Source organism: Vipera ursinii (assembly GCF_947247035.1).
Source record: "Vipera ursinii genome assembly, chromosome: 5".
NCBI classification, from domain to species: domain Eukaryota; kingdom Metazoa; phylum Chordata; class Lepidosauria; order Squamata; family Viperidae; genus Vipera; species Vipera ursinii.
The window spans coordinates 91,199,660-91,221,331 of NC_139518.1; the positions used below are offsets into that span (position 1 = coordinate 91,199,660).

The window sequence follows — 21,672 nt, forward strand, 5'->3', positions numbered from 1 at the left end:
CATCACTTTTTAAACAGCCAAACTAAAAGCAAAATACTTGCTTTCTAAATAATACCATTTTGCACTTTGTGTTTTGGCCTATACAGAATCAGCTGATATTTTAGGCTTTGCTGAATGAATCCCCCAGAATCTGCCATGGCATAGGATCCCAGCAGTTTTTTGGATTTTTTTTATTCCACTTTAATTATTTTTATAAATAATTATTTTATAAATAACTCAAAAGTGGTGAATATTTCCTATTTTGCACACAACAATCCTGTGAGGTGGATTGGGCTGAGAGATAGTGGCTGGTCCAAGATCATCTGACTGGCTTTTATGCCTAAAGCAGGATTAAAACTCCATTTCCTAATTTCTAGCCTGGAATTCTGGAAACAACAGGGCCAGGTGGACTGTGGGTGCGACACTTTCATGCCAGGAGAGACCTACCTAATCAGCGTCATGAGAAACTGAACTCTGATGGTCTGACTCTCTGAAACAGGATAATCTAGCAAAATAGTTGGGCAGCATACCTTTATTGTACCTGGCAGCATAAGGTTAGGGAAATATCTAAAGCTTTGCCATCATCTAGTGGTAATCTGGATTTCCCAGACATTATCAGGCTAATGTTGGGAGATCCCCAAACCTATACTTCCAAAATGGCAAGCACTAATAGAAGCCCTGACAACAAATTCTAAGTTAACAAAAGGCTTTAGAAAAGCTTTCAGCTGAAGTAAGGTTAAAAGCACAAATTACAAATGTCAAACTCATCAAATTTGCAGACAACACCAACCTGGAGAGAATATCCAATGCTTTAGAAGATAGATTCAAGATTCAGAAGGACCTTGACAGACTTGAATTCTGGGCCCTACCCAACAAAATGCAATTTAGTGGTGAGAAAAGTAAGCTTTCGCACTTAGGCAAGAAAAAACAAATGCACAGGTATAGAATGGGTGGTATCTGGTTCAACAGCAGTAACTGTGAAAGGGATAGAGGAGAATATTTATAGCTCAGGGTTGAAATGAAGATTCCTTGGTGCTCTCTGAGCTTGGTTGTTTTTTTTGCAGATGTTTCATTACCCAAACGAAGTAACATCATCAGTGCAATGATCTAGGTGTCCTAGCAGACCACCACAAGTATAACCGGGCAGTGTGCCACAGTTGACAAAAAAGGCAATGCAGCCATAGGCTGCATCAATAGAAGGATAATTTCAAGTTCTCATGAAGTGATAGCACCGACTCAGCCTTCCACCCTTCCAAGGTCAGTAAAATGAGGAGCCAAATTATTGGGGGCAATAAGCTGACTCTGTAAACCACTTAGAGAGGGCTGTAAAGCACTGTGAAACAGTATATAAGTCTAAGTGCTATTGCTATTTTATATCGCACTAGTGAGGCCACACTTGAAATACTGCATCCAGTTCTGGTGACCACAATAGAAAAAAGATTCTGAGGCTCTGGAAAGAGTGCAGAGAAGAGCAACAAAGATGATTCAGGGGGCTAGAGGCCGAAACATATGATGAACAATTGCAGGAACTTGGTATACTAGTCTAATGAAGAGAAAGACTAGGGGTAACATGATAGCAGTGTTCCAATGTTTGAGAAGAAAAGAAGAGGGCGCAATCTATTCTCCAAAGCACCTGAGGGCAAGACAAGAAGTAATGGATGGAAGCTTAACTTGGATCCAACTTAGAATTAAGGAGAAATTTCCTGACAGAAGAATTAATCAGTGGAAAAGCTTGCCTCCAGAAGTTCTGGGTGTTCTATCACTGAAGATTTTAAAGAAGAAATTGGACAACTTTTTATCCATAATTCTCCTATTCAAATAGGGAGTTGGAGTAGAAGACTTCCAGAGTCCCTTCCAAACCTTTTACTCTGTTCTATGATTAGGAATCATAATGAAGAAACCACAATTGATACAGTCAGACTGGAAAGTCAATTACCGTAATCAATCAAGCAAGCTAAAAGAGATAATTAAAGATGCAGAGACCCATTAAAGCATTCAACTTTCTTTAATTGATAACAACATGGACTAATTGCATTTTGGTTTGCAGGACCAACAGTGTAGATTAATAGCCCCTATTAAAAATCACCACACACAGTTATTAATCAAATGGAAGGCAATTGGCTTCTTAACAAGAATTTAGCTTCACATCTGGCACAGTCCTGAGTGTCTCTACAACAAAAATGTAGTCTCTGTTCTTATCAGTTTAAAATGGAAACGAGAAGAAAGTGGAAGTATCTGTTTTGGGAGCTATGACCTGGCTAGGAATTTGTTGGACTTTGATCAGCCTCTGGGGTCCATCTCCTGCTGCAATCCTAAAATAGCCATGGCCTATTCCAACTGCTGCATCCATTAGCACAAGTGCCATCGCTCTAGCCTTTTGCAGTCTTTGCCCTTCCCCTACCTTTAACATTTTAAAAAAATGTGGCATGAGAACATGAAATCATAGATCAAACAGCAGAGCAAGCAGCCCTCCTCCTGGCCTTATCCAACTGCATGCCCTCCTGCCTTTTTGTTCCTTTCTTCCTAACTTTCTGGGAAGTGCATCCAGGCCTCAAAAGCATGAAATGTGTTTGGTTCAGACAGACGAATGACTCAGTGAGGGTTAACAGCAATAAGGTTTATTAACACACATATGTCAACTGGCAACTGTCAAAATAACTCCGGCTTATATACTCGAGCTGTTTGAACTGTATCCAATCCCAAGCCCGGGTTTTCCCGCCTTTACAACAATAGCCAATAATTGCACCCAAATCTCCCGCTTCAAGGAACCTTCATTGCAACAAAGCTACTGACATAACACCCCTTCCGCCCCAGTTGATGTTATTTGTTGACGTAATCTCTTAAGTATTTGGGTGGCCTATGGACCCTAGATGGGTATCTATTGGGTTGGCTACTTATGTCATTGTTAACTGACTGTCTGATTGACTGGCTGATATTTATGGGTCTGGAATTTTGGGTTACAGGCTCTGAAGATTCACTCCTAACTGATTGTGATTGTTGTTGTGTCAGTTGTGGTTGTTCAGGTACTGCTGGCCTGTTCATAGGGGACAGCTCCCAATCAATTTGACAATGTTGTGGGTTTGCTGCAGCCACACTGGTTTGAGTTTCCACTTCTCCACTGACTGGCAAGTTGTTTTGATTAAGCCAAGATGCGGTATCGCCCCCGTGTACGTTTTGACCCCCATTGACTGGCATACTTCCGGCAACCCTCTTCCTTAATTGATCAATATGTCTTTTACTTACTCTATTCCCTTCCCCCTCAATGGTGTAAGACAACGGCCCCATTCTGTCAATTACTACCCCTGGACCCCATTTGTCCCCCTGTCCATAGTTTCTGACCCAAACTAAGTCTCCAATGTTGAAGGACCTGTTTGGGATGTCAGGTTCAGCACTTGAGGGTAGTTTGTCAGGATGTAACCTGTCCAGTTTAGTGGTTAGCCGTTTGCCCCACCTCATTTCCGCAGTGCTTTTCCCGGTAGCCGTGCAAGGGGTTGTGTGTTGCGTCAGCAAAAAGTCTGCAAGTCTTTGGTGCCAGTCGCCACGGATGATTCGCTTCAAGGCGTCTTTGGTGGTTCTAACATTGCGTTCAGCCAAGCCATTGGTGGACGGGTGGAAAGGTGCTGATGTTGCGTGTCTAATCGAGTTGGCCCTGAGGAAATCCTGAAATTCAGCAGAGGTGAATTGGGGCCCATTATCAGATACAATCACATCAGGTAACCCATGAGTGGCAAAGAGGCCCCTTAAAACCAGCCACCGAGAGAAGCTGTCCACCACAACTAGGAAGGTTAGGCCTTGAAATGGCCCTGCAAAATCAATGTGAATCCTAGACCAAGGATTCCTGGCCAATTCCCACTTATGCGTGTGTGCGTGTGCCAGCTATGGTCTAGATCGCTGACACAGATAACACCCTGAAACACATTCTTCAATATCTTTATCCAGCCCCGGCCACCACAAATGACTTCTAGCTAATGCCTTCATTCGAACAATTCCGGGGTGACCTTCATGTAATTCAGTTAAAACTGTATTCCTGTGAAGTTCAGGAATAACAACACGGTTACCCCACAATATACACCCCAAATGGGATGATAGTTCATTCTTCCTCCTAAAATATGGGATGTACTTGGAATCAGGGTTAGTACTAGGCCAACCCCCTAGTACCCAGGTCATAATCCTATTGAGAATATGGTCTTTTTTAGTAGCCTCAGCTATTTCTCTAGCTGTTAAGGGGCATTCAGGAATTTCATGTAATGACATAATTTGTCCTACTGGGGCAGGGTCCTCGGTGTTGGTTAAAGGCAGTCTACTAAGGGCATCTGCATGGCCCATTTCCTTACCAGGTCTATGTTGCAGTGAAAATGAATATGCTGAGAGGAAAATTGACCACCTCAGCATTCTGGGAGACATTATTTGGGGTGTCTGCTTATCAGTGGTAAACAGTCCCAATAATGGTTTGTGGTCAGTGAGTATGGTAAAGTTCCTACCATAAAGGTAATCATGGAACTTTTTTACTCCTGCCACAATAGCTAATGCTTCTCTATCAATTTGTGCATAATTCCGTTCAGCTTTAGTAAGCGTCCTGGAATAGTATGCAATTGGCTTTTGAATGCCCTGACTATCCATGTGGCTGATAACAGCCCCAACACCATAAGGTGAAGCATCACAAGCTAAATAGATCGGTTTGTTCTCAATAAAATGAGTAACTGTGGATTGGCTTGATAGAATATCTTTTAAAGTTTGGAAACTGACTCTATGTTTTTCTTGCCACTGCCATGGGGTTTTTCTATCTAATAGTCTGTGTAATGGTTCCGCGATGGCAGCTTTATGTGGCAAGAATGTATGATAGAAATTGACTAATCCTAAAAAGGCTTGTAATTCAGCCTTGTTATTTGGTTCTGGTGCCAATTTAATTGCCTTAATTTTATCAGCTGTAGGGTGAATTCCATTTTTATCTATTCTAAATCCTAAGAATTCTGTGGATTTAACTCCTATACAGCACTTTTCCCTTTTTAATTTAAGTCCAGCCTCCCTAAATCTTCCCAATACCTGTTCCAGGCGCTCAGCTAAAATTTCTTCATTTCTTCCAGCTATTAAAACATCATCAAAGTAAGGGCATACACCAGGTATGCCCTTTAAGGCCCTCTCCATCACCTCCTGGAAGATGCCTGGAGCTGCTGCAATACCAAATTGCAGTCTGTGGACTCGGAACGCCCCCTTGTGGGTAACAATAGTTTGAGCTTCAGCAGCTTCCCTGGAAACAGTAAGTTGCAAATACGCCTGCGCCAAGTCTAACTTGGCAAATATGGCGCCGTCCTGTATCGTGACGAGGACCTGCTTCACCGTCGGGACCGGGTAAGCATGCTTTTTCATTCCGAGGTTCAGGGTGGCCTTGTAATCAGCGCAAATCCTCACATCCCCATTAGGTTTAAGGGGTGTGACGATTGGCATCTCCCACAAGCCACCCTCGACCGGTTCTAGAATGCCTTGGCCTACAAGCTTATCGAGCTCGGCCTCGATTTTTTGCTTAAGGGCAAAAGGCACCCGTCGGGCCTTAAGCCTGATGGGTTTAACTGCTGGGTCTAAATTAACATTAATTGGGGGCCCTTTATATTTACCCAAAGACCCATCAAATACGTCTGCGAATTCATCGCAGACAGATTTGAGGGTCTTATTATTATTAATGGTGTTTATTCCCCCGACCCAAATTCCCAGGGCAGGAAACCAGTTAAGGCCTATTAAACTAGTTCTATGGCCTTCTGTGACTATTAAGTCTAAGAATCCATTAAACCCCTTATATTTAACTTTAAGGGTAACTTTTCCCTTACTTTTTATTGGGTTTTTTTGGAAATCTGCCAATTGAATTTTGGTTGAACTAAGTGGAATTTTACGACCACTTTTAAGTTCAATCTGTTTAAGGGTCTCACTAGAAATTATGGACACTGAGGCCCCAGAATCAATTTCCATTTTGCAAGGAATTCCTTGCAACTGGACTAAGATTTTTAATTTTGGTCTCAAAATATAGTTTATTTTTCCCTTTCCTATGTGATTGACTCGTGCCCCCTCCCCGTGGTTGGGGTATTGTGCCCTAGGTCTAGGGGTCTCCTTGCCACTATAGTAAGGGGTTACCTTACCTTCGGCCCAAACGTCGATTTTGTGTAGACGATTGTCGCGTGCACGACCCCTGCAAATGGCTTGAATGTGGCCGGTCTTTCCGCACAATCTGCATCTAGCAGAGCGGAATCTGCATGTTGCTCGGGGATGGTTGCCCCCGCAGCTTCCACATCTGTTGTCGCTGTCGCGCGGTCTTGTTAGAATATCTCTCGGTTGTCGTTGTGGTGTTGATGTTTGGAATCGGCGACTCGGTTCTGGTCCTTCACTGCTGGATGGTTTTGCTGCCATTTTTCCAAACCTTCTGGTGACTTCGGCTATGTCGGCTTCCCATTGTTGGTCCACCTCCCCACTGTTCACAAGGCTTTCTTGGTTAATTTCGAAAGAAGCTGCCGTGCTATTGCGGGGGGGGGGTCGCGATACCCAGTGGATTCATACGTCAAAAGTTCGTCAAGGACTTCTTGCAAGTCGCCGGTGGGCTTAGCGATAATTCTATTTTGTAACTGCTCGTCACGCAAGCCCAGCACCACTCTATCACGGATCCTTATTTCTAAATTGTCATATTTACAACGTAACGCTGCTTCTCTAACTGCAGCAACGAATTTGGTTATTGACTCGCCCGGTCTCTGATTTCGTTTTTCGAAAATGCGCCGCCAAAAGAGTTCTGATCGTTTCGGCGTAAAATGTACCTTTAATTTGGCCAGTAAGTCCGCATACGAAACACTTGATACCGGCAATGGTTGACAAAGTCCCACGGCAACCCGGTACACAGGTGTGCCACAGATAGTTAGTAAGGCAGCCGCCTTTTTTCGGTCGTCGGTTATGCCGTTCACGAGCAAAAACCCTTCGACCTGTCCCACATATTCTTCCCAGTCCTCTGGGTAGTTTGGATCGAATTCTTTTAAAGAACCAATTTGCGCCATTAGGAGGTTTGTTGATTCCGCCGCGGCCGCTTGTGGTTGACTGTGAATTTTTAAATTTACCGCCTTACGTGCAGCTGTTTGTCGCCGATCCTTCACTAGTCCACCGTCGATCCCATCCTCGTCGCCAGTTGTTTGGTTCAGACAGACGAATCACTCAGTGAGGGTTAACAGCAATAAGGTTTATTAATACACATATGTCAAGTGGCAACTGTCAAAATAACTCCGGCTTATATACTCGAGCTGTTTGAACTGTATCCAATCCCAAGCCCAGGTTTTCCCGCCTTTACAACAATAGCCAATAATTGCACCCAAATCTCCCGCTTCAAGGAACCTTCATTGCAACAAAGCTACTGACATAACAAAATGGAGAAGGAGGGGCAAGAGCGTCTATGGCAGGGGTGTCAAACTCAATTTCATTGAGGGCCGCATCAGCATTGCGGTTGCCCTCAGGGGGCCAGGTGGGTATGGCCTGGGTGGGCGTGGCCTACTGGGTGGGTGTGGCTAGAGTGGGTGTGGCCTACTGGGTGGGCATGGCCAGCTCTACATCGTTCGCATCAAGGGTGCCTATGGGGGCCTGGGCAGGAGTGGGACAGATCTGAGGGTCTCTGGCAGAAGGAGGGTCTCTGGGCCAGGGCCAAGACAGTGGGGGCCGTTCCCTCACTGTTTCCAGGATGGCTTCACGGGCCACATGAAACCACTTTGCGGGCCGGATCTGGCCCCCGGGCCTTGTGTTTGACATGTCTGGTCTATGGCTATACCAGGAATGGGATTGATTAAGACCCAAATGCCCCAAAGCCAGATAGCCTGTGCATGCCCAGGCAAGGGAGTTGCTTGGGAATGACAGCCTGACTAAACCCAAATAAATGGAGCCTAGAACATAAAAATTTTTGATATGAATGTCAAGAAAAGAATATTTTTGGAGCACATTTTGATATAAATCTAACAGAAGATTCCTTCCCTGAGTCTTATTTCTATGTTTTTCTGTCTGCTTTATTTATGTATCTATCTGAAATATGACAATTTCCTGTTGTTTTTATATCATCACAATAGGTACCATTAATCATTTGCCATACTTTTGTGGGAAGCCCTCCCCCCAGATAATGAAATATTTTGGGGGATATTAAAATAGGCAGAATATTATACTTCCCCTAAAGGAGAAGAGGAGAAACATGTTCTTAAAGGCAGAAAGCAACCTCAGTCTTCCTGCTATAGGAAAAACAGCTGCAAGCAGAAGCCTGAAGTCTTTAGAAATGGATATTTTGTACCATTAAGAAAGCCAGGCCACCCCAATTCATAAACAAAATGCCTTCATCAGCTCCCATAGAAGGCTGGAGCTGATGCGATTAGAAAAACAAAATCCCCTACAATCTACCTTCCCCATCCAGCTCCAAGGACAGGGCATGGCCTCCCAGCCAGAAAGGGAGTCAGGCAACAATAAGTACAATACTAAAAGGTCACACTCAAGCACAGGTCAAAGTACATTTCACAACCAACAGGCATCCCGATCACAAAGCCCCAATGTATAAAAAACCATCTACTCTCAACTCCATTTTGTCAGCCACCCCAGAAACATGCTGCTGTAACTTTAGTTTCTGGCTATCAAATAAACAGATATCTTCTTTTCAGCAGCCTGCCTCCATTTTATTTCCAGCGTCTTTCTCCTGGCTTGGAACCGGACTGGATTTTTCTTCCACAATAGACTCAGGTTCCCAAAATCTTGATTATTCTTATAGGCTATCTGAGGTTTTTAAAAAAAGATTAAAAAAGAGCAACCCCAAAGTGACAAGCAGCCCACCAGCATCCCCTTTAGGAGACCTTGAGCCAAATTTTTCAGAGTTTGGTTTGGAATATTTTGGAATGGACAGAGCCTATAGACAAAATGGGAATTCTTTCCTCACAACAACCTTCCCACTCCCCCGCCTTCTGGAGTAGAGCTCTTGATATGCCATGTAAAGCCTGATGAGGCAGTCAAGTAGACAGAAGGGGTACACTCAGAGGGGCCTCCATGCAGGGGGAGGGAAGTCAAAACTGCCAAGATGGCAGCTGCAACTGCACAGTTGAAGTCCTCCCCACTTTACATGTCCTGATCACATGGTTGTGAACGTCTTCTTGACTTTTTGACATCCCCTCATGGAACCCACACACACTACAAAACTATTCCTTCTTGACCTTTTATTATCTGTGATAAATGGAAGGCATGGAATCAGCTCTGAAAAACCCACCAGAATTATGAATGCAAAGTGTCTTATTTGGATACTCATAACTTCCTCAATGAAATGGCATGATTTAGATACAAGGGTATGAAAAAAACTGAGACTGGAAGCATCCAATCTCACAAATAACAAAAAGAGTCTTCTGTAATATGACTATTATTATGTTGTGGTTTAACCTTTTGTGGATTAGAGCTAATGTTAGCAGATATATAAAGTAAAACTAAATTGAAAAATATATAGACATGACGCCTCACATACTTTAGCCATGTCATGTGGGGGAATTCATTGGAGAAAGCAATTATGTTGGGAAGAGTTAAGAGTAAAAGGAAAAAAACAACATCAAAGAACATGGTGGGTGTACACTATAAAAACTGCCATCAGCCAGAGCAAAGAAAAACTCAAAAAAATAGTGCAAGATCAGAAGATGTGGAAATACCTGGCCCACAGAATCTCCAGGAGTCGGACTCAGCTAAACAGATAACATCATCATCATATAGATGATGAGGACAGGTGAGCAGAGAAGGCAGACAAAAATAAATTTAAGCAAAAGAAATTATCCACATAGTGACAATTATGTATAATAACCATTAATGGACAATAATATAATTGACAAATATCATGGCATTCCATCCTTCTTAATAGAAAAGTCATTTGGGTCAGGATATCTATGCCCTCCTCAGAGTAAGATTCCAAATTAAAATACCATCAACAGAAAATAGTATTTAAAATCTATAATCTGACTTTAGTTTCAAAAAATACAATAAATGCAAAATTATTTATTTACTTAGGCAAAATAACTAAAATGCACTGGTATAGAATTAAAAATTAACTTGCCTGGCAATGTCTGTGAAAAAAGGACTTGGAATCAGAGAATGTAAATTTAGAAAAGATGTCTGAAATCATTCAGTCCAAATCCTTGTCCAGAATTACTTCAGGCCATCCAAAATCTGCTTAAATAAATCTTCAGTGATGAAAAATCCATCTCTTAAGGCAAATGTTCCATCTTATCACTGGAAATTCTTTAGCTTGGCCAAACACTTTGTTTCTTGGCTTCTGGAGCAAAACAGACGAGGTCTCTCCTATCTCCTACATGACATTGCTTGAGATGCAGTGTTTCCCTGAAAATAAGACTGGGTCTTATAGTAATTTTTGCTCCAAAAGACCCATTAGAGCTTATTTTTTGGGTGATATTTTAATTGTAAAGGAAGCTGTGAGTGCGTGGGGGCCAACAGTGTGTCCAGCAGCAGCTGCAGCCTACTGGTCCCTTGGCCAGCACATTCTGGGGCTGCGCAGCGCAGGTGAGTCTGAGCGCTGCAACTGCCAGACCAACCCTCCAAGCAACAGGTGGAGGCACGGGGGGGGAGGCACACAATCTGGCCCACTGGACATGCCAGGTAGCTGCCTGCCCACTTGGTCCCACCGTCTATCTTTGCTCATCCACAGCTGCGCACCAGGCAGCTTTGTGGCACATCTGGTCGGCCAGATCATGTGCTTCCCACCAGTGCCTCTCCTGCTGCTGGTGCTGCCATGAGGTGAGGTGAGGAAAGTGGCAAGGGTGGAGTGGCACCATACCATAAGCCGAGGCAGGTGGTGGGGTGGAGGTGGCACCACACCACGAGGCAACATAGGTGGTGGGGTGGGCTTGGTGCCATGCCATGGCTCCTGCATACTCAGCCCCCACCATCAAATCTCATCCTCCCGCCCACCACCCCACCCAAGACAGCCCCGGTGAATGGGAAGGGTGGGGAAGCCCCATCCCCAAGAGGCAGCTGGGACGCCCCTCCCTGCTCTGCCCTGCCTGAGCCCAGCCCCAGAGCTGCCCCAGGTGCTCTGCACCCATGAACCTTGGAGCCCCACAGCCAGGCCACCCCCACTCCACCTCCTGTCTTGCCTTGCTTTGTGGCGGTGGCAGCACCACTAGCAGAAGCACTGTCCAGCAGGAGCCCCACCACCCCTCAGCCCCCCGCAGCCCAGGAAGCCCAGCCCAGGCAAGGAGAGTGACCACAGGACCCCTGATGTACTGTACAACAATCTACATTTATTCAAATACAGTCATGTCATCTTCTTCTGGAATATCGTCATAACTCTCCAAACTCTGAATTCTGGCCTGAATTTCTTGTGACTCCATTTCCTGTAGAACCATTAGCCTGAATCTCTCATGTCCAGCAATAGAGCTCTTCTTAAATGAGTACTTCTTGTCCATGTAGCCTGCTCGTAATTCATTGGTAACACAGTTGTCAGTGATTTTATCCCAAGAATTTTTCAATCAAGTCACGACTTCTGGCAGGCTAGTCTTCACAAAGTTTCCACGCTGATTTCTCTCCATTCTATTTTCAATAGAGGCATTGATTTCCATGTGCAAATGGTCCTTGAATGGCTTATTTATTGCAATATCAAGAGTTTGGAGATAGGCAGTAATTCCTGTGGGAATCATTATTTGATCTATTCTTCTCTCTGCAAGGAAGTTCTTCATGTCTTTAGCGCAGTGAGTGCTAGCTGAATCCCAGACTAGCAGACCGCTTTGGCCACCTTAAGAGCCTTGGTGGAGCAGTGGGCTAATGCCTCCTTAAGTAACACCAGCTGCCTGCAATTAGTGCAGGTTTGCATCCCACCAGGCTCAAGGTTGACTCAGCCTTCCATCCTTCCGAGGTAGGTAAAATGAGGACCCAGATTGTTGGGGACAATAAGCTGACTTTGTAAAAATGCCGCTTGGGGAGGGCGAAAGCCCTAATAAGGCAGGTATATACATAGAATGAAGGCTATTGCTAAGCACATTGTGCTTTAGATTGTAAGCTGCCCTGAGTCTTCGGAGAAGGGCGGGATATAAATGGGATTTTAAAAAAAACCTCACAAAACAAGTGACAGCATGAAATCAACCCACTTTAGTATAACTATTTGTATGCATCAGGCTTTTTCGGTTTCAAGAACATAAATGCCTGAAACACATTCAAGCTTATCTTTCTTTCCCTTAGTGAAAATTAGAGGTGGGGCTTTCTTTCCATCCAGACAAATTACCAAAATACAGGTAACATGTGCACTTTCAGAATGTAGATTGACGAGGCACCCCACTGATCAATTGTCATTTGAGATCCTTGGTCCACAAACACTGCAGTTTCACTCATAGCAATCATGTTGGAGAGTTGGTATTTAGAAAAGTCAATGCCAGCGACAAAGGACTTGAATTGCAAGTGAATGTATAATAAGTTCAGTATCTTCCAGCTTGAATAATGTTGTCGATCTTCTTAGAGACAGTTCATATCACTGAAGGAAGCCATTCAGCCAGTGATGTAATGCTTTGAATTCTTCTGGGGATATTTCTAACTGTGGTGCCATTGCAAGCGCAAATGTTTGAGTATCAGCCTTGCGCACAACCAAAACCTTTGCTCTCCTGTCAGCAATCCATTCACAGATGATGTCTTCCAGTTCAGGAAATAATGGTTGCCGACCTGATGCACACTTGTGCTTCTTAGCATTTCCCTCATCCACCTGTTGATTGAGGTTATCATACTCTGCTCTCTATTTTTGGACCGTTAGGAGATCCAACTTCTCTTAGCAGAAAGCCGTAAGATTCTTGCTGCAAGAGTCCTCCACAATTTCTTTCTTGAACTTGACAGAATAGCTCTTTCTTTTTGCACTCATCTTGTCTGGGGGTCAAAATATTATTCTCTTTAAATCTACCATTAAGTCAGGGATGGCCTGGCTGCAGGACCTCGAGGTGAATGGGTGAGCCCACCTGAGCATGTGGGCTCAGGTGGAGAAAAGTGGGGAGTCCTAGCTGCCTCTTGGGGATCAGGGCTCCCTGCCCTTCCCTTTTGCCAGGGCCATTGTGGGTGGTGGATGGGAGGCTCGTCCCGCATTTGTCGTAGAGATGGAGGAAGACATTGGATGGTGGAAGCCAAGCACACAGAGGCTGCTGCATGGTGCCACCCCTGCCCCACCATCTGCCTCACCTCACCTTGCGGTGTGGCACCATCCCTACCCCGCCACCTGCCTCACCTCATGGTGGCATGACCAGTAGCAGGAGGAGGCAGAGGCATGGGGGTGGCATGCGATTCAGCCCACTGGACATGCCACACAGCCACCTGCCATGTTGCAGTCCTGAGCAAGCAAAGACAGACAATTTAATTATTTTATAATTCAATATGTCCATTGTGTGTTGCAATGGACGTACTAAATGCATCCATCTGGCTGACGATTTTAACTGGACCTTATTTTGGGGGTAGGGCTTATATTATGAGCTTCCTGAAAAATCATGCTAGGGCTTATTTTCTGGTTGGGTCTTATTTTGGAGGAAACACGTTAGTTGAACAATTAGCAAGTTTTCTTGCAGTCTTGATTTCCTCAAGGCTAGGCATACACAATCTAGTCCTAATATACACAACATATACATACACAGGGATATAGATATAGGTATATTCCTAGACCCCCTTGTAATCTAAGTTGTTCTTCTCTGGAGATGCTCTAGTTCAGGGGTAGGCAACCTTAGCTCTTTTATGACTTGTGGACTTCAATTCCCAGAACTCCTGAGCTATGCTGGCTCAGGAATTCTGGGAGTTGAAGTCCATGAGTCATAAAAGAACCAAGGTTGCCTACCCCTGCTCTAGTTTGTCAATATCCTTTCTGTTATGAAGTGTCCAGAAATGGACAGAATATTTGAGTTGTAACCTAACCAACATGAATAGGGAAGAACAATGATTCTACAAATCTTGACCCTGTACGTCTGCCAATACAAGTAGTCCTTGGCTTACAACCATTTGTTAGTGACCATTCAAAGTTACAATGGCACTGAAAAAAGTGACTTATGACCAGTTTTCACACTTACAATCATTGCAGCAGCCTATGGCCACGTGATCTGAATCTGGGGGCTTGGCAACAGGCATATATTTATGACAGTTGCATTGTTCTGGGGTCATGTAATCACCATTTGTAACCTTCCTAGCCAGCTTCTGACAAGCAAAGTCAATAGGGGAAGCCAAATTAGCATAACAATTGCAGTAATTCACTTAACTGTTCCAAAAAAGCTTGTAAAATAGGGCAAAATTCAGTTAACAGCTACCTTGTTTACCAACAGAAATTTTGGGCTCTATGGTGGTTGAAAACTTCCTTTAAGTCCAGAATTGCTATTTTTTTCAGCTGCCTCACACATACTCTTGTTCAGTTTGTGATTTCCCTAAGTTATCCACATATTTTTGTAAGTATGGCTGCCCAGTATAGTTCCCTTTTCTTTTGGTCTTATACCCTGGTTCCTTTGTTTTTCTTAACCCAATGATGTATAATTCATCTTGTTGCTCCTAGCTTGTTAAGATCCTCTTGATCCTGTCCTGTACCTTGTTTGCTAGTCCCTTTATCATGAAGGGGCTTTAAATATACTGTCCAAAAATCTAATAATCAATGTGTCACGTTCCGACCAATGGAACCAAATAAATCAGAACTCTGAGCCACAAGAATTCCTCAAAGAACATGTTTATTGAGTGCATGATGTGGGCACGGTCAAAAGTTCAGAGTAAATCAATGTAATATTTCCCACCCACCCCCTATTTAGGCATAAATCACATTCTCCAATAGACATACTTGGCGTGCTTTCTAGCAGGACATCCCTCCTTCTGCACAAAGATGTGGGAATAACCTTGGTTCCCACAGGATCTATTCATGTTTAGACTAGCAAAACACCTTGTTCCCCCTCCCCCTCTTGTGGCAACCTAGAACGACAAAGATGGCTGCAGCCAGATTCATTGTAGAGGTGACACAATGTTTTTGAAGAAATGTTAATTGTAATGTTTTTTAAATTAAATAATTGTTTAACATTCCCTTGCAGGGGTTTTTGTTGTTAAATCCACGCTGTCTTCTGCTAAGGAATGCCTTCATTTTTAATTGCTCACAATGTTATCAGCATTGGGTTAACCAAGTTGATAGTTACCTGAGTCTTCTTTCTTTCTTTTTTGAAAACAGGGATAAAATTAATCAGATCAATACGCACAGCCTTTTGGAAGCCTCAGAGCATCAAGGGGTGTGTAAGACCTGCATTAAGTCTTGAATCAGTCCAGCCCTTGATTCAAAAGAGCTTTCCAAAGAGCTGTTAGCACTTCTTGAGTACCTGAAGAAGTGCCTTAGGGAAGAAGGTCATGTCCTGTTTTCTTATGTTCTATGTTGGGGTGTCAAACTCACAATGTCACGTGACTTTTTTTTCCATTGCCAGCAAAGGGGTGGGCACGGTTTCGCCATGACGTATCCGGCCCGCTGGCCGGCAGTTTGACATCCCTGTTCTATATATTGCAGTAAGAGAAGGCAGCCTTCACAGGCTGAACATTAACCTAATAATGACCAGAATCATAAGACAATTGTTAGATGCTGAAAAGATTGAAAAGCTGAGATCCCCTGAATTTATGTCCCTCAGAAAGACTTAGGTACAGCCAGATATAGAAGGGGAAATTGTTAACCCTAGTAATAATTACGATAACTATATTAAAATTTAAGTAAATGTAAATAACATGAAGTTTAGTTCTTGCCCTGTCCCTGTCATCAAAAGCTAAATATGGCCCTATAGTATATCCATCATATAGTGCAACACAAGACAGAGTGGATTAGGCCAAATTGCCCTCCAGGTGCAGAGTTTCACATTGTATGGAAAGTTCAGCTGGAGAAAAGGAGATAGAAAGTGCCAGGAAGGCCTCATGGGCCCATGAATGTACTCAACCTCAGCTCAGAGACTACTGCTTACAAATAGCAAAGCTACGGGGTAACCCAAAATAGGGGAGAAAAGACGGTAGGTAGGTCTTTCTGTGGCTATGAAAGAGTAGGAGAGAGAAAGAGGGCCTTGAGTAAAAGAGATTTTGTTTTGACAAAGGTAATTTTAAATGTGGATGTGTGTTTGGCTTTTAATCTACCCTTTTGCTTCCTATTCAGGTTCTTCCCATAGTATTCTCATTTCTTGGAGCAGGAAAATACAGATTTAAAGGAGAAAATTTGTGTTCTGTGGTTTGAATTTCATCTCTGTGTGAAAATGGGCAAATGCCATATGTATTTCTGTGAAAAAGATAGTTTGTGATTGGTTGCAGAGATATAAAAAGATATTGTGACAAGAAGCACATTGGAAACTGTTTTAGGGTTAGAATCAGTGGTGGGATTCAGCCAGTTTGCATCACTTCGGCAGAACTGGTAGCTATTTTTTTGTTGCCCAAGCCCAGAATGGACTTCCGGAAGCAGCATCCACACAGAGAACCAGTTCTTCCCATATTTGAATCCCACCGCTGGTTAGAATGAAACATTTTTGTTTATACTTTTTGAAAGATTTTGATTAAAAAAAAAAGAAGAGGACAAAATAACATGAAGCAAACCAAGATGTAAATTGTGAGTACAAATAAAGCCAGGCTATTTTCACATAACACTAAGCCACAAACTAGCCAACCATATTTCAGTTTAATTTGTTGTGCAAAACCTGACTGTTTGATTAATCCTGTGTGTCATGCAAAACTCAGAAAAATGGGCAAATTGGAGAAAACATTTTTAGGATCAGCATGCTATGCAAAACCCAAGGCCCAGGTAATGTATAACCTTCTCCTTTCAATCACCTCTTATGTATCATGGAAGGCTTCTTGGATGGAAAGAGAGGCTGAAATACTCTATGGAAACCTTGTATCTAAATAAACCAGGCCAGCACTGAGCCTGGGCCAGTGCGAAAAAGGAGGAGTAGGAGGGAGGGGAGAAGGAGAAGAGAAAAAACAGCTAAGCAGGTGATAGCAACAACAGCATTATCAGGTGGCCAGTGAGTGCTACAGTGCTCAGTTTCAGGAGAAAAACATTAAGGGAACTAAAGGACAACTTGATTGCCTTTGCAGCTGAGAAGATAAGGGAGCAGCAGCTTCCAGTATAGCTTGCTTGAGAGCAGCCATTCCATTGTTAGGGTGTGCAATGTAATCTTTTTATCCCCTGAACCCTAATTGCCTGGCAGATCTTTTTGCACAGGATTCTTTACTGCCTGGACCACAGTCTTACTTTGATCCTGCAGACCTTCCTCAAAGAGCCTGACTACTCTGATGCCAGTTCTGGACTGGTTGATGGTTGCAAGAAATGGCTTCCGCAAGTAGACTTTCACTACATTGCCTTCACAACTTCTACAGGTGAACTACACCTTCACAGCTCCCAGTCCTCAAAACTGATCCCCAAATAGGACAATATGTATTTCCCATCCATATTTGCACAAAAGAGGATACCATTTCTGTTCTTAATGCAAGTAAAGTAAAAAAAAAACTTTTTTTACTGCAGTAAAAAAATAAGATGGGAGAAGCAGCAGCAACAAGACATTTACAATTCAATAACTTTAACTTCATAAATGAAGTAGGACAACAGTTGTAAATAGTTTAGTCTGTAAGCCCCCTGACTCATCCTGCCTTCTACTTTCTCCCATCATCATGGCAAGATGGATAAAGAAGACTTAAAATGGGATTATTAAGCTAAGCCATACAAACTCATGAGATGATTCACATTTGATTTACAGAATTTGTTCATAGGGAGAGATAAATGGGTGTGGTGGGTTTTTTGACTTGAAACTAAGGAAATACGATGAGGCCCTCACTTATTGGCAGTGGTTATAAATTGGCTGAGATATCTCCACTCATCTTTTGCCAAAAAGAACCTTCTAATTGATTGCCAATTTTTAGTGAGCTGCTAATTCTCAGAAGAAAAGGACCCATCACATCCCCATAACTAAAATGGTGAGAACAGTTCATTTATGCTCAGCTTCATTTCAGTTCTAAAATTAGGTGACATTAGAGAATAGTAGTGGAAGCAGGGCTTTTTTTCTCATAGAATGCCCAGAATGGAGTTCCGGCATTTTTTTGGATGGAACCTTGTAGGGTAGGCAAGGTGGGTTGTATGACATGTGTGAGTTCTGGCACCTTTTTCTTTTACAAAAAAAGCACTGAGTGGAAGTATTCTTTGGTTAGTTATTGGAGAAATGTTTGTGTTACCACAACATTTAATGCATATTTCCTAAGGATCTTACAGCTAGATTTTAGAATCACTTATAGGTTGTTTGCATGTTTATTATTAATTTAAATATATCTACAGATCTGCTGTTGGCAGCCTCTATAGATTCATTGATAGAAAGCAATATGGGAATAAACATGCACTCAACAGATATTATTCCTTTCTGATAAATCTTCTGATACTTGATAGAAAACATTAGGCAGTACAGTGCAACTCTGATATAACTAGTATTACGCCATCACCATAAATTTTGTTAGAAACAATTTTGCTTTTATAAAACAAGATTTACATATTGCATTGGTTTCAGAGTGGTTTAATTTTAAGATGATGTGGATATAGCATATGCATACAGATTAATTTGATTTCATGGAAGATACAGATCCAGTTTAAAAGTTCTCAAGGAGAAATAACTTTCCTAAACAACTTTCATGGCAGGAACTCATCAGTGAGTTCCCAATGTTTTTATTACACTGGTCAGGAGCAAAGGACTCTGGAATTCAAGCAATATTGCCAGTACCTTCTTTAAAGTTCCATTTTTATTTTCAACACTTTTTAGTTCCTAATGACTATACATGTTTGTGTATTTTTGACACAATTTTTAAAAACCTGGTACGTTAAACATCTGAGTTTGAGTTGAAAAATGTAAATGGATAAAAATATTGCACTAAATCTTGAATTATGGATTTGGAAGATATACTTATTACAGTAGATATTATTTGGAAGAGATAATCCCCTCTGCATAAGAAAAATTGCAAAATACTTGCCATCTATCATTTTTTACAGTAGTTGTAACGTGTAATTGGGAAAAAAAACTTTAAATAAATTTTACAATAAAATTTAAAAATATCAGTTTGAGGAATAGTAAATTTTGGGTTCTTATTTAGCACATTACTTTCAGTCTTTGAAGATTAAATTTTAAAATGTGCTTCCTCAGCTAACAAAACTAGTAGCATGGGAATAAAACTCTGGCTACAGAGATCATATGGACTTCGGCAACAACATATTTATTTGAAATTTAGAATAATTTGCACATACAACAAACACAGATATTTAAACTCCAAGAAAGACTGTTGGGAGTCCTGAAAATAAATGGCTTGGAATGGAGCAAACAGATTCCCACCTGTTTCCCCAGTATCTGTGTCCTCTCCAGAGAGCTAGAAAGTCTTACCTTGGATACTTGGAGGGGTCTGTTCTGTTCAGAGCCTCCCTGTAAGCGGAAGCCCCAGGGGCCTCCTCCAGAGAGAGTCACAAGCACCTCTTCTTTGTCTTTGGCTCCCATCCCCTCAGCACCCCTTTTGTGTGTGTGAGAAACACCTTGTCTGTAAAATAAATCTCCAGCTCTTAGAAGATGGCAGTTTGCATGCCCATTGCTGCATCTACTTTCTCCAGTCCCTCCCAACCTTTGATTTGCTCTACCCCGCCCCCCATCCTTTTCCCAGGCACAGAAAAGCCCAACACCTGATACTCTTCCAAATGTCCAGCTGCTGAGCAGACCATTGCCAAGCATTTGATACCCCTTTTGGTAAGAGGCCCGAGTTATTTGCACATGTATCTTGTCAATCTCACTCTCTGTCCTCTCCACCTCCTGGCCTGAAACAGATCCTGGATGTCTCACTCCAGACTCATGGCTGAAAATAGCTCACCTCCTGTCTTTCCAGAGCTTTGTCTCATTCTTTTCTGGCTGGGGATGATTTGATTTAAGCGCTGCAATAAAACATGGAATTACAAAAGCTCCTGAAAGATTTCTCTGCTGTTATTTATTGCCCATGTAAGAAATCTTTTAAGATGTTTGTTTCACCTCCATAAAAGCCACTTCTGTTTCTTGATGTGAGTGAAGTGGGAAGCTCATCTGGGCAAGACATTACAATGAGTGCGACCTATCAGTCATTTCAGTGGGACTTATGGAAATTTTCTCCTTGGATAGTGCAATGCACAAGCATGGAAGTGCATGCTCTATTATAGTAATGTAGTATTATGCAACAATTCTGGTACTGGTACTTACCTTTAAAGTCCTACATGGCTTAGGCCTGGGATACTTGCAGGACCATCTGCTGCCGGGAACGAATTCCCATCGCCCAGTGCGCTCACACAGAGAGGGCCTCCTCAGGGTACCGTTGGCTAGACAATGTCGGCTGGCGACCCCCAGGGGGAGGGCTTTCTCTGTGGGAGCGCCAGCCCTATGGAACCAGCTCCCCCCTGAGCTTCGGATGGCCCCAGATCTCCAGTCCTTTCGCCGCGGCCTCAAAACACTCCTTTTCCACCAGGCTGACCTGGACTGACAGGGCTTTTAATTATGTTTTTAATTTTTAACTTTAATTTTTAACTTATTTTAATTTTAATTTTAATTTATTCTACAGGGCCATTAATTTAATTTTTCTTTTAACTTCTGTATTATTGTATGTTATTGTTGTTAGCCGCCATGAGTTCTTCGGGAAATAGGGCGGCATATAAATCCCAATAATAAATAAATAAATAAATAAATTCATGAACAAAGTAACAAGATGATTTCTACTTAAAAAACTCAAATGAAATAGTACGTTAATTGGTTTATCAGTTATTATGGGAGACAAACTTTGCATCAAGTGGGAGATTGAAAAGGTTCCTGACCAACTTAGCTGACAACTTTGTTATGCAAAGGTAGACGAGGGAACTAGAGGGAAGCTATACTGGATCTAATATATAAAAAAAAGAAAAATGTCCAGGAATAGGAAATGATGGGAAAGAAGTAACTGGCAATGGAGAAAAAGCAGAGCTGCTCAACTCATTCTTTGCATCACTCTTCACACAAAAACAAAATATAGCTCAACCTAGCAAAGCATAATAAAAGACAATCTAAAAATTAAAATTAAAATGAGCAAGAAAATGGTAAGAGAACACCTCTCTGATCTAGATCAGACCACTGGGAGCTGATGGATTATATCCCAGAGTTCGGAAAGAACTGGCAGGTGTTATGTGAGAAGCATTGTACCATATCTTTCAAAGATTCTGGAATACCAGGGAACTACCAGAGGACTGGAAAACAGCTGCTGTGGTCCCCATTTTCAAAAAAGCGGGGGAAACTGATCCAGGAAACTACATACCAATCAGCCTGACATCAATACAGTATTTGGAAAGATCCTGGAAAAGATAATCAAGCAACAGATTTGCAAGCATCTAGAAACAAACAAAGTTATAACCAAAAGATTTCAGTAAGGCATTCAACAAAGTAGACCACAACCTAGTAAGTTAGAAAAATGTGATAGACAGCATCACAACCAGATTTGTAACTGGTTGACAAATCTCACTCAGCTTGTAGTCCTTAATGAAACTAGATCTAGATGGATCTTGACAGGCTTGAACCTAAGCCCTATCTAACAAAATGAAATTCAAAGTATAAAAAATAAGGTTTTACACTTAGGCAAGAAAAATCAAATGTACAGGTACAAACTAGGTGAAAATTGGCTCAACAGCAGTAACCATGAGAAGGA

The 21,672-nt window shown here is 42.3% G+C and overlaps 1 protein-coding gene across 1 annotated transcript in view; it reads right to left on the reverse strand.

Moving 5' to 3' along the window:
- SYNPO2L (synaptopodin 2 like) overlaps positions 1-19,565 on the reverse strand; it is a 61,147-nt gene extending 41,582 nt beyond the window's left edge. Inside the window, exon 1 of the mRNA XM_083364180.1 lies at positions 19,374-19,565. Coding sequence (XP_083220306.1) covers positions 19,374-19,484 — 111 coding nt within the window. The 5' untranslated portion in view covers positions 19,485-19,565. The remainder of the gene's footprint in view (positions 1-19,373) is intronic.
- Between the last annotated feature and the right edge of the window lie 2,107 nt (positions 19,566-21,672).